This window comes from Protomyctophum bolini (genome assembly GCF_963924005.1).
Source record: "Protomyctophum bolini genome assembly, chromosome: 11".
Lineage (NCBI taxonomy): Eukaryota > Metazoa > Chordata > Actinopteri > Myctophiformes > Myctophidae > Protomyctophum > Protomyctophum bolini.
Genome location: NC_137872.1, coordinates 21,485,327 through 21,498,695, shown reverse-complemented (window position 1 = coordinate 21,498,695; position 13,369 = coordinate 21,485,327). Strand labels below are relative to the sequence as shown.

Here is a 13,369-nt window from a genome sequence, read left to right as displayed (position 1 = left end):
AAAAGCTTCAAAAGTAGCAGATCCACAGGCTCGAAACACTGCGCTTTGAGCTTGTAGATCTGCTACGTTTGTTCTATTGGAACTTGAATCCTGAATAGTAACAGTTTTGGACGTAATGAGCTAGTCTTCCACCCGACAGAGGCAATATTTAACCTGGCAAATGCCTCAAAATGAAAAACATCAAACGCTAAATGGATTTGTGCATTCCATTGGTTGACAGATACACAGATTACCTCCTTTTCTGTATTGTGGCAAAATGTTTGAGCTTTGTAACCCTTTTTGATCTCTTCTTGACACATTGATTATTTGATTTGCGTTAATAATTGTGTTGTTCTATACGGTAGTTTTACCACTGAGAGCTGTTTTACCACGATCAAATCATTTTGACTGTCAGTGCCATATCACCTGCTCATGGTTTGCATCTGAGCATAATGTCAAGATGGCTGCTTGCCACTCAGGGCTGACAAGTGACAATGGCATGGCATTTGAACACTTGTGAATGCCATTGTGACCATTTTTTGTTTATTTTCCATCATATTCGACAGTATCCATGTACGGTATAACATAAGTAACACAGTTAAAGGTGATGGAAATGGTATAGAGAAATATATTCCTAGTCTCTCGACACAGACTGACAAATGTCATTGCAATTGTGAGCTTGTAGATGTGCTATTTTCATAGCACAACACCTGAGCGCAACCAAACAGAAAATTACTTGTCTTTTAATTCTACTGGATCTCTTCTCTTCTGGTCCCTCCCTAACATTTTAGTCTAGTTTTTATTTGTTGACTAAATTGACAATATGTCTTCGCTGTCTTAGTTTTAGTCGTAATAGCTTACTTTTTATTAAGTGAAAAATGACAAACATTTTTCATCATAGTTTCAGGTGACAAAATCAACAGTGTGTGGAGGCTGCAGCTGTTTAGGTTTTGGAGAAGCAGAGAGATGAACCACAGAGGAAATGAAATAGAGTTCATGGTTTCAACCACGTGTCACCAGCGAAAAGAATAAAGAAAATAAAAACGTTGCTCGCCAAAAACAGCCGATCTACTGTACAAGTTCACAACGTTATGAGCTTGTAAATGTAAATGGTCTATTGTCAGTCTATTGAATATAAGTATATGAGTGCCACAGAGAACTTTGTCATTGCAGCGGCTGTGTGGATGTCACCATGGATGTGAGCACGTTGTTGGTGGTTGGAGCTGTGTTAGTCTGTGCCGTCGTCCTTACTTCTATCTGCCTCCGCTGTGGGACCAAAGGCCCACTGGGTGAGTAGACTCCATATTACTGCTATCTGCCTCCACTGTGGGACCAAAGGCCCACTGGGTGAGTATAGACTCCATCTTACTGCTATCTGCCTCCACTGTGGGACCAAAGGCCCACTGGGTGAGTAGACTCCATCTTACTGCTATCTGCCTCCACTGTGGGACCAAAGGCCCACTGGGTGAGTAGACTCCATCTTACTGCTATCTGCCTCCACTGTGGGACCAAAGGCCCACTGGGTGAGTATAGACTCCATCTTACTGCTATCTGCCTCCACTGTGGGGCTACGGGCCATGATGGATTCTGAAGAGGTGGGTTTTCAGACTACGGCGGAGAGAGGCAATTTAAAAACTTTCTGGATGAGGATTAGATGTTAAAATGACCCGAAACATGTTTGAAAGTGAAATATCCCTTTAAGTAAATAAGCATAATTATGTCAAATTGAATCAATACTAACTTCCTCTGTTTCCTCACACAGTCTCCATCACCCAGTCGACTGACGAGTACATACAGTAAGACATCACTTCCTTTCATATGAAACTCAAATGAATGCTAGCATTCTAAACCAGTGGTTCTCAAAATGTTCAGGACGTGATAATTATTTGAACTGCGGACCCTCCAAAATAATCATATTTGATCCACACCCTGACAAGCACTTGGAATTGTAGGCAGCTGAGGCATTATATTTTGAATGACTGTGTTACACAGATTAATTAATTACACAGGGTGGGACCAAAACAAAGTGACGCCGGAAAAAACTGAATAGGTTTTTTTTAATTATTATTATTTTGTAGCCTCTAGCCTAGACCGGATCACACCGGGCGATTTAGGAATGCAGGCTTTCCTCCAAGGTGGAAAGTCTGGGTAACGGGAGGAAATAAAGAAGGAGTTGGTATTACCTTTTTGACAGTCAGTGTTTCATATCAACGTTAAGTTTAAAGCGGGACTATATCACTTTTTATCTAATGTATTTTTACAATATAAAATATGACACGCTGTCAGGCTGGAATTTGCAGCCTTTAGGGTTCCCCCAACCACCATATCCTTTTGGACCAAGTGTTTGACTGTACTCTGTACTGTTTACATTTCTGCCAATAAAGTAATCAATCAATCAATAAATCAATCAAATAAACAAAAGTAATCCGTATCAGCCCTGTCCTACATCTGTACACATGTTAACAATCATATTGTCACATCCCCTCTCCATGCAGGTCACCCAACTTCAGGGTCGTCCAACAATGTGAGTATAAAGCAGAGGTCTTCAACAGGGGGTCCGGGATCCCTAGGGGGTCCTCAGAGTAACTGCAGGGGGGTCCGCCAAATCTTTGTGTGGTGGGGAACATTCATTATACAATGACATTAAGAAATTTGCAGATCTACAAGCTCTCAATGCCTCGTGCTGCTTGTATATCTGCTATTTTTGGAGAGTTTGTGTAGTAGAGGGGAAAAGAGCAGACCAAGTACAGAGCCAGCGGTCAAGTTGACTAAATAGCGAGGGTCTGAACAAACTTTGGACAGGGACAAGACCAAGGGCTCGCCGCCTTTACCCGCAACGTGGCCTGCAATTCAGCCGCTGCCCGAAAATGAAAAATATATAGGAGCTTTCTCTGTCCCTTAATGGTATTTTCGTCCAGCCTCCCCCGCTATCTTTTGCGGGGTGCAGCACAAGTGGGACTTCAAGGCAGCAACGCAACACTCTTCCATGGGCTAAGGACCGTAAGGCTATGAAGCAATATAGCACTAACGGGCAACACTAAAGGGATCTCTTAAAGGCAATGGCACGTGGACTCGTGATTGGTTTAATTATTGTAATGCCCAAACCACACCTATGCATAAAATAACGGGTAACGGAGGTGTTTTAGGGATTTAGACGGGTAACCAAAATACCAACATTAGTGGGGGAACACCCCTTCCCCACTGCTAAATCCCAAAACAGTATTTAGAAAGATCAGACGAAAATGGAGCCCCAAGTCTTTGCCACGGACACATTTGTCCGTGTACCGACATATTGATGACCCCGCCTGTCATAGCCGGGGGGTGGGAAACTCTGATGGAGAGAGAGGGCCACTATATATTATATATACTCTGATAGAGAGAGAGAGGGTCACTATATATTATATATACTCTGATAGAGAGAGAGAGGGCCACTATATATTATATATACTCTGATAGAGAGAGAGAGGGTCACTATATATTATATATACTCTGATAGAGAGATAGGGTCACTATATATTATATATACTCTGATGGAGAGAGAGGGCCACTATATATTATATATACTCTGATAGAGAGAGAGAGGGTCACTATATATTATATATACTCTGATGGAGAGAGAGGGCCACTATATATTATATATACTCTGATAGAGAGAGAGAGGGTCACTATATATTATATATACTCTGATAGAGAGATAGGGTCACTATATATTATATATACTCTGATGGAGAGAGAGGGCCACTATATATTATATATACTCTGATAGAGAGATAGGGTCACTATATATTATATATACTCTGATGGAGAGAGAGAGGGTCACTATATATTATATATACTCTGATAGAGAGAGAGGGCCACTATATATTATATATACTCTGATAGAGAGAGGGCCACTATATATTATATATACTCTGATAGAGAGAGGGCCACTATATATTATATATACTCTGATAGAGATAGGGCCACTATATATTATATATACTCTGATAGAGAGAGGGTCACTATATATTATATATACTCTGATAGAGAGAGAGAGGGTCACTATATATTATATATACTCTGATAGAGAGAGGGCCACTATATATTATATATACTCTGATAGAGAGAGAGAGGGCCACTATATATTATATATACTCTGATAGAGAGATAGGGTCACTATATATTATATATACTCTGATGGAGAGAGAGAGGGTCACTATATATTATATATACTCTGATAGAGAGAGGGCCACTATATATTATATATACTCTGATAGAGAGAGGGTCACTATATATTATATATACTCTGATAGAGAGAGAGAGGGTCACTATATATTATATATACTCTGATAGAGAGAGAGGGCCACTATATATTATATATACTCTGATAGAGAGAGGGCCACTATATATTATATATACTCTGATAGAGAGAGGGCCACTATATATTATATATACTCTGATAGAGAGAGAGAGGGTCACTATATATTATATATACTCTGATAGAGAGAGAGAGGGTCACTATATATTATATATACTCTGATAGAGAGAGGGCCACTATATATATATATACTCTGATAGAGAGAGAGAGGGCCACTATATATTATATATACTCTGATGGAGAGAGAGAGGGTCACTATATATTATATATACTCTGATAGAGAGAGGGCCACTATATATTATATATACTCTGATAGAGAGAGAGAGGGTCACTATATATTATATATACTCTGATAGAGAGATAGGGTCACTATATATTATATATACTCTGATAGAGAGATAGGGTCACTATATATTATATATACTCTGATGGAGAGAGAGAGGGTCACTATATATTATATATACTCTGATAGAGAGAGGGCCACTATATATTATATATACTCTGATAGAGAGAGAGAGGGTCACTATATATTATATATACTCTGATAGAGAGAGAGAGGGTCACTATATATTATATATACTCTGATAGAGAGAGGGCCACTATATATATATATACTCTGATAGAGAGAGAGAGGGCCACTATATATTATATATACTCTGATAGAGAGAGAGGGCCACTATATATTATATATACTCTGATAGAGAGAGGGCCACTATATATTATATATACTCTGATAGAGAGAGAGAGGGTCACTATATATTATATATACTCTGATAGAGAGAGAGGGCCACTATATATTATATATACTCTGATAGAGAGAGGGCCACTATATATTATATATACTCTGATAGAGAGAGGGCCACTATATATTATATATACTCTGATAGAGAGAGAGGGCCACTATATATTATATATACTCTGATAGAGAGAGAGGGCCACTATATATTATATATACTCTGATAGAGAGAGAGGGTCACTATATATTATATATACTCTGATAGAGAGAGGGCCACTATATATTATATATACTCTGATAGAGAGAGAGGGCCACTATATATTATATATACTCTGATGGAGAGAGAGGGCCACTATATATTATATATACTCTGATGGAGAGAGAGGGCCACTATATATTATATATACTCTGATAGAGAGTGTCAATTATCTAATGTAATCCTGGGCGCTACACTTCCTCTGACAACCTGGGGGGGCAGCGGACTGACCTCATGCTTCCTTCTATACAGTCCAAGCTGCTTCTTTTCACCTGACAGGGGGGAGTGTCCCCGGCCAAACGTAGCGTGTGGAAGGAACACGTTATTCTGACCAGTTCCTTTCCCCTCCATCAGGCGCCCCGGCTGGCCAGGGGGAGGTAGTTTTAGAGACTATTACTGCATGTTTTTTGTGAGAACATGCAAACTCCACACAGAAAGGCCCTTTCGCCAACCCCGCCTCGGGTATGGGCACTGATGGCGCAGAGGAGAGAACACGACCCCAGCGCCCACAGCAAGTCTATGGACTTTTAATGTTTGTTTTGAGCCTAATTATAAATTCCCATCCCCAGCCAAGTCTTTGGACTTTAATGTTTGTTTGGGGTAAATTATTATGTAATGCCAGCCAAGTCGATCGACTTTAATATGGTCATTAAATGACAACGTAAGATTGTCCTGGCTCTCGCTGATATCAATTAATACATCTTGTAATACATTAAAAAAATCTGGGCGCCCCTCACTTCACACAAGTGTGATTTTTCATTTTCTTTCAATTCAACAGATCCACACTCCGTCGACCCGGTCCATTCATCCATCCATCATCCATCCTCCTCCCTTCACCCCACCCTGTGAGATACACACGCACGCACACACGCCACACAGCAATATTACACAAGAGGGTGTGCTTTACCGTCATTAATGCACGCCTGCAATGCTGCTCCGAAAGGCAGCGCAGAAGTATTGCTATTATACAACAGTTACCCTTAAAACTATATATATTCGTTAAAATGAAAAGTCGGTCTGCAATTCAGGGGTCTTCAAGAGGGGGACTGGAACCGCTAGGGGGTCCTCAGAGTTACAGGGTGGGTTGCCAAATCTTTGTGTGATAGGACTTTATTTTGTATTAACAACTTGCATCACTGTTCTGAGGAGAACTTTAGACAAAAAATATAAGATCTGCAAGCTGTAGATCTGCTACAAGCTTGCAGATCGGCTATTTTCGGCAAATATATTTGGTGTAGAGGGAAAATAAGAGCAGGCCAAGTACAGAGTGAAATGTCAATTAAATGTCAGTGAATCTAACACTGATGGTGACAGCACTGTCAAACACGTCTGTGAAATGTAACTTAATGTCTAAATGTTTCTCCCTCAGTTCTCACTCATTAGACATACCAACACGCCATGCCTCTTTTCTTACAGAAAATGGTAAGTATATTTTCAACAGCTTGTATTTCTTCTTGTGCTAGTCTTTTCAGTAACTTGTACATTTCTTCTTCTCCTAGTCTCCTTTTCAATAACTTGTTTTTGTAAGAGTAAAACTTATATTGATTTGGTGTCCGTCAGACATGCAGCAGCATAGATACAACAGTAGTTCATAGATAAAAAATTATGAAAAAACTATCGTAAAAATGATTTATAGAAACAAAGAGAGCAACTGGAGAATAAAATAGATTCAAGAGCATCATCAAATTGAAGCATCATTTATACTTTTTCAGATGATCATGTCACGTGAGGAAAATTGCTAGCGACAATTATTCTACAGCTACAGTAGCCTGGCCTAGCCAGCCTGCTTTCTGGTCTAGAGGGGCGGGTGCTGGGGAATATTGGTTTACCGATTTATTTTGCGTTAGCTATATTCAATAATAGTAGCTTGCAGCGTGTCACTTTCTGCCGAGCTGTGAGCTTAAATACATCTGCTATTTGAAAGTGAAAATCGGCCTCGGGTCTTAATGGGTTCAAATATAATAAAAAAATATGATTAATAATAATATGAGCCTTTTCTCTTCCATATACAGGAAGCAATCCCAGTTATGAGAATCAGCCAGACGGTAACGTAAACCAAACATTTACTGTACTGTACATCAGTGGTTCTCAAAGTGGGGCCCGGGGACACCCAGGGGTCCTTGATGACGTTCCAGGGGGTCCCCATCAAAATTGATATAGTTAAGAACCAAATGGGCTCTTCTGTAAGACCCCTTTTCCACCAGGGTTGAACCGGCCCGGTTCTTCTTCCATGAGCCAGTGTCCCAAAATTGGAACGTTAATTATGAATTGAGTGGGCAAAACCATACCTTAATTTTTTTATAGGGTCAATATAAGTCAAGTAATATATGCAAGCAGTGTTTTTCGTGCAAAACTAATGTTTGGAATGGGTTCAGAATCATGAAAGATCCTAGTTTGACACGTCACATGCTACTTACGTAAAGCATAATGAAAATGTTGCATTATAGTTGTTAATGGTAGCCCAACTTTCAACCCCTGAATTTACCATGATCCACTAATTATTTCATTGACAATTTTGTATATGTTATTTGGATGACCCTAAGGATCCAGAGCGATTTACAGACTTGATTATGTGTTGTCTTACAGGAGCTGACTATGTGAACACAGACGACAGCGACGTAGAAGGATACGTGTACGTAGTGACATTGATTTGAATTGAGTTGTACTGCTGCATGTATAGTAGTACAGCATGTGTACTACATGCTAGAGTACACAGCATTTGTTGATTTCATCCATTGGAACTATGACGAAAAATGTTCGTCGAGTAACTTTTTTCACAGAGGAAAACCAAAAAAGTAACAACTTAGGCTATCTACGATGACTAAAACTAAGACTAAATATACTGACAATTTCACCAACAAATACAAACTAGACTAAAATGTTAGAGAGGGACTACTGGAGAAGAGATCCAGTAGAACAAAAAATCTGCCATTATGACGCCATCAAGGCCTGCATAAAACTAGATTAACACGTCCATCTCTCTCTCTCTCTCTCTCTCTCTCTCTCTCTCTCTCTCTCTCTCTCTCTCTCACACACGTCCGTCTCTCTCTCTCTCTCTCTCTCTCTCATACGTCCGTCCGTCTCTCTCTCTCTCTCTCTCTCTCACACGTCCGTCTCTCTCTCTCTCTCTCTCTCTCACACGTCCGTCTCTCTCTCACACGTCCGTCTCTCTCTCTCTCTCACACGTCCGTCTCTCTCTCTCTCTCTCTCTCACACGTCCGTCTCTCTCTCACACGTCCGTCTCTCTCTCTCTCTCTCTCACACGTCCGTCTCTCTCTCTCACACGTCCGTCTCTCTCTCTCTCTCACACACGTCCGTCTCTCTCTCACACGTCCGTCTCTCTCTCACACGTCCGTCTCTCTCTCTCTCACACGTCCGTCTCTCTCTCACACGTCCGTCTCTCTCTCTCTCTCTCTCTCTCTCTCTCTCTCTCTCTCTCACACGTCCGTCTCTCTCTCTCTCACACGTCCGTCTCTCTCTCTTTCTCTTTGCAGGAAAGTGTTGCCTGATGAACCAGCTGAAATCCATCAGTCCCGTTCCAGTCTGGCCTCCACACACAGTTCAGGTACACTATAAAACCATCTGTGTTAAAGCCTCTACGTCACCTTTTTAATGAATACAATTAGATTGTGTCCAATCTGTATAGAGTAATTTACACAATCTGTAGGTAGATTTTAATACAATAACTTTACAATTGGGTTGGTTGGCTCCCTGCTCTTCTATTGAAACATTTAGATTGTGTCAAAGGTCATGTCTCACCTAGACACAGGATCGGACACACATTTTGACCTGATGGTCAAGATTGAATGTATCCCCTGAGCAAGCAAGGCAGGCTCTATTAGCTCAATGGTAAAACTGTCAGCACTTGCACAGGAAACCGGGTTCAAGAGGAAAGTTGCATAGTGCATTCAATCAATGAAGACATGCTGTTGTTTCTCCACAGTGGATGTAGAGCCTGCCTACGTCAATGTCAATCCAAACGAGAAGGGGCCCACATGTGACTCAGGTAAGTCAGCTGTGAAGTTTACTTGACCCTCAAGGGGTCAAACCCATTTGATATGATTTGTTACTCACTTATAGCCTACTGTATGTTGGTTTGTTTACTGTTTGAGTGAGAAAACAATGTTGCACATTAAGCTAATCATCTGGGGACCACTGTCCTAAACTACAGTTTAGCCAAATGTGATTAATTGCAAATAAATTAATTTATCGCGATTAAATGATGCGATTAAACTCGGACAGCCCTAATAAAAATGAAATAAAAACCATGTTATGATGACTAAAACTATGACTAAATATATTATATATATATTATATATTTATAACAAATAAAAACTAGACTAAAATGTTAGGAATTATCTGGAGAAGAGATCCAGTAGAACTAAAAGACAAGTCATTTTATGCTTGGTTGCATGCTGAAAATAGCAGATCACAGCAGAACACAGCAGTCACAGCGCAACTAAATCAGCTGTAGATTTTGTCAACAAAAATCCTATGATATTTAGTCAACTAAAACTAGACACCTTTCCGTTGACTAAAATGTGACTAAAGCTAAATGAAAATGTGTTCAAAAACTAATGTTGCTGTCAAAAATCAACACTATAGGTGACTATTTGAATGTGGACCCCCTGAACCCCCAGAAACCCCCGGACCCCCGGAAGAATTCAGGTGAGTTGGGAACTCACTCATTCACCACATGAGCCAGTGTTTATCAAAGTTATTTTGTTTTTAATTCCAAAGGGCCCCCATAACTCTGATAGCATACAAATGGAACCAAATGGGCCCTTATGGGGCTTTGTGGTCCAATGTACAATGTAATTGATCAGTGAGAAGACACAATACAATATCAGTAAAAACTCAGTAGTAGCAACAGTTATATTTACAGAAGAAGGAGGGATGGGGGCGTGTTCAAAGGTATTCCGCTATAACCCTGGTGGTATTTTAAGGTCATCCACTCTTTTAGGTTTGTTTTGAGATTGTTTCAACAGTCCCTACTAGTAGATATGTTAGTAGTTAGTTACAACACTGTTTATTAGGGAGTCAACATCCCTACTAGTAGAGATGTTAGTAGTTAGTTACAACACTGTTTATGGGTCCATTTATTTATTTATTTGATCTTAATTATTATTTCAAAACATTTTCAAATAACATTGTAAAAAGAAAAAATATATATATTAAAGGAGCTATAACATAAAATTCAACTTTTTCAATTTATTTTGTATTTTTAGGGCTCCCATATGTGTTTTATATCCCCACAAATAACCAGTTTTGAACAATCAGGCTTTCATATCATATAGGTGCTTTAATAGAATTTGCTCTCAGGAATAGCTCAACTGATTTTGGTCTCATCGTGATGTCATCAATGTCACCCTACTGAGTATAATTCCTCCTTCTTCAGTCTTCAGTTCCAAATTTGCATTTCCACTTTGTTTACAATGTCCACCATTGTTGATTTTCCAAGCTGGCATGGAATGGAAACAAGCCTAGTTTTATCTAGCATCAGTATTATAATGACTGAAATATTAAATAATCTGCATATCAGCACCCCCACCACCTCAGGACATTCTGGTATTGCAGCTAAAACTGCTTTCAAAGTCCAGAAAGAAATGACAAGGCCTGGTTATATCAGAGTGGTGATTGAGGCTCAAACCATTAGAAATAACTTTGATGGACATAGACAATATAATATTAAATATTAAAAGCAGTTTTAAAATGCATGTTATTTGCGCTTTAAAACAAATTCAATGATTTTGTTTCGGTACTTTCATGAGGAAATAAAATTAAAATCAGAGAATTGAGAATTAAATTAGAAAACAAATATAAAATAAATCTAGTTAAAATTGCTGATCTCTACACGCTCACAACACGCCGCATTGTGACCTTGTAGATCGGCTATTTTCACTAGTTTGGGTGTCAGATGTCTCTTTGGGCCATGGGCTAAATTGTTTGGGAACCACTGAATTAATTACAAGACTTGAATTCATGGAGATGTATGTGCTTTTGTCTTATTCCTAAACTAATCATGTGCTACTGCTAATGCTAACGGAGACTCTGGCCGTCATCAAATTATAGCCTGGAAACCAGACTGTCATTGCTAAGAAAGAAAAAAACTACCCTCCGAAGTAGTGCATGACGGACAAATCAGGGTCTAGTAGCCTATATGCAAATGGGGCTTTATCACCAGCTGCATTTTTCTTGTATTTGCCTTGGAATGGTTCCACACCAAGATGAACCTTAACACATTAACACACATCTGGGGGTCCCTGAAACAACTTTGGGGGTCCTGGCGGCCAAATACATATATCTGCTGTCGGGAAGAAAACACGTGACTACAAGTTCATTTTTCAGGAAATTAAAAATATAAAATTTTCAGCAAATTAAGAAAACCTTATATTTTGAAAGCAAAGTAATACTGCCTCATCAAAGTTGGTGTTGTGAGTTTATATTATTGTCAATTACTTGCATGAGACGGGGAGAGGTGGTGGAATTAGTTGCTTTAGCAGACAGTTTGAGGTTCCAATGGAGTTGGGAGGTTTCCTCCCGACAGCAACGATATAATATTTGGGGTCCTTGACATGAAAACGTTTGAGCAGCACTGTTATAGAAACATGATTTAGAAGACATTTTGTGGAATCTGGTCTCAGGTCTCAATGGATTAACGCATCCCTATTCCAAACCTCTGTTCCAGGTGGGAAGGCTGATTACTGCAACAACGTTAGTGATAGCAGCGATGATGATGATGAAGAAGATTATGATGATAGTTTTGGCTATGTCAATCAACCAGCGGTACGTTCAAACACAAGTCTAGTGGTGGAAAAAGCTTTTGGCATCAAAATGTAGCAACGATTCAAGGCGCATACTATACTCAAGGGGTTAACATGCTGCATTACTGTGGGTGTGTAAGTGTGTGCAAGTCCCACACGTCATTCGCTGATGGGCAGTCAGCTGACCAATTGGGCGGGCTACTTAAGCTCACTAGACTGAATGCTAGACTGCATGCTCTTCCTGCCTTCCTCTAAGGAAGCTCTGAGAAGGAAGTGAAGTGGTCACGTGACTGGGCTGCGCCATGACACTTTTCATGGACACTTTCATGGGAGCCAAACTACCCGGAAGTTTGGCAGAATGCACTGGAGTCAATGAGAGCTCAGTGACCAGCTCATGAACAAACATTATTTATGAACAATTGGGACCTTTTGTAAAGTAATCACTTCTGGAAAATAACAGAAGACATGTAACACATTATTGTCTGCTGTGTTGTTATTCGATGTGTACACTGTGTAATTTTTATAGAGGTATGGTATCTAAAGAGCACAAAGTACATTTCTGAATGCACCAAGTATCGCGAGATTTCCCATACCGTTTCCTGTCTGGCAGCCAAATCTCGCGATACTTCGGAGCCAGAAACGATACCTGCTGCTGTTTAGATCCTCAGATAAAAATATAGACTGTGCACTCTGTGCACATCGAAAAGTAAGTGATTAGAAAACAAGATATGTCTTCTGTTATCTTCCAGAAGTGATTACTTTACAAAAGGTCTCAATTGTTCATGAATAATGTTTGTTATGAGCTGGTCCAGCCAGCTCCATTCACTGCCATGTATTCATTGCACTTCCGGTGTGAGTTTGGCTCCCATGAAAGTGTCCATGAAAGTGTCATGGCGCAGCCCAGTCACGTGACCACTTCCCTTCCTTCTCAGAGCTTCCTTGCCTTCCTCTGCATACAGTATGGTTCCTGGTTGTTATGTGATGTTTGCTCCCACCACCACCCCAGCGGTGGTGGTGGTGGTGGTGTGGTGGGCTCTGTTATTTATGTTCCCCATGGGGGTTTTATTGTATAACTATCTCCCTGCTCTTAATGTTTTAAGATCGTGCCGAGCAGGTAGAAAATGCAGCAGAGCCGAACGCCAAGTAAAATATCATATGCACACTTGTATTCTCATTCTATAATAAATATTGGTTAAAACTATTCGTGAGTTGTCTGACTGAATTGTGATTAATCGCAAACAAGTCGCAGAATGTCCCACTTCATATTGGAAATTTGA

At 40.0% G+C, this 13,369-nt stretch overlaps 1 protein-coding gene across 4 annotated transcripts in view; it reads left to right on the top strand.

Annotated features, from left to right (window-relative positions):
• Positions 1–13,369, top strand: part of LOC308323795 (uncharacterized protein) — a 144,653-nt gene that overhangs the window by 1,124 nt on the left and 130,160 nt on the right. For 2 of the 4 annotated variants that reach the window (XR_013964848.1, XM_080775622.1), the window contains exons 2-12: positions 1,153–1,268; positions 1,742–1,775; positions 2,475–2,503; positions 6,107–6,173; positions 6,698–6,750; positions 7,341–7,373; positions 7,915–7,960; positions 8,823–8,893; positions 9,272–9,334; positions 9,934–9,996; positions 12,017–12,114. Coding sequence is in view for 3 of the 4 variants with exons in the window: in XM_080775622.1 (XP_080631748.1) it covers positions 1,172–1,268; positions 1,742–1,775; positions 2,475–2,503; positions 6,107–6,173; positions 6,698–6,750; positions 7,341–7,373; positions 7,915–7,960; positions 8,823–8,893; positions 9,272–9,334; positions 9,934–9,996; positions 12,017–12,114 (654 nt within the window). In the remaining variant the exon portion in view is untranslated. Of the gene's footprint in view, positions 1–613; positions 1,269–1,741; positions 1,776–2,474; positions 2,504–6,106; positions 6,174–6,697; positions 6,751–7,340; positions 7,374–7,914; positions 7,961–8,822; positions 8,894–9,271; positions 9,335–9,933; positions 9,997–12,016; positions 13,260–13,369 lie in introns of those variants that run through there. The other 2 variants (XM_080775620.1, XM_080775621.1) reach the window with 2 other exon arrangements.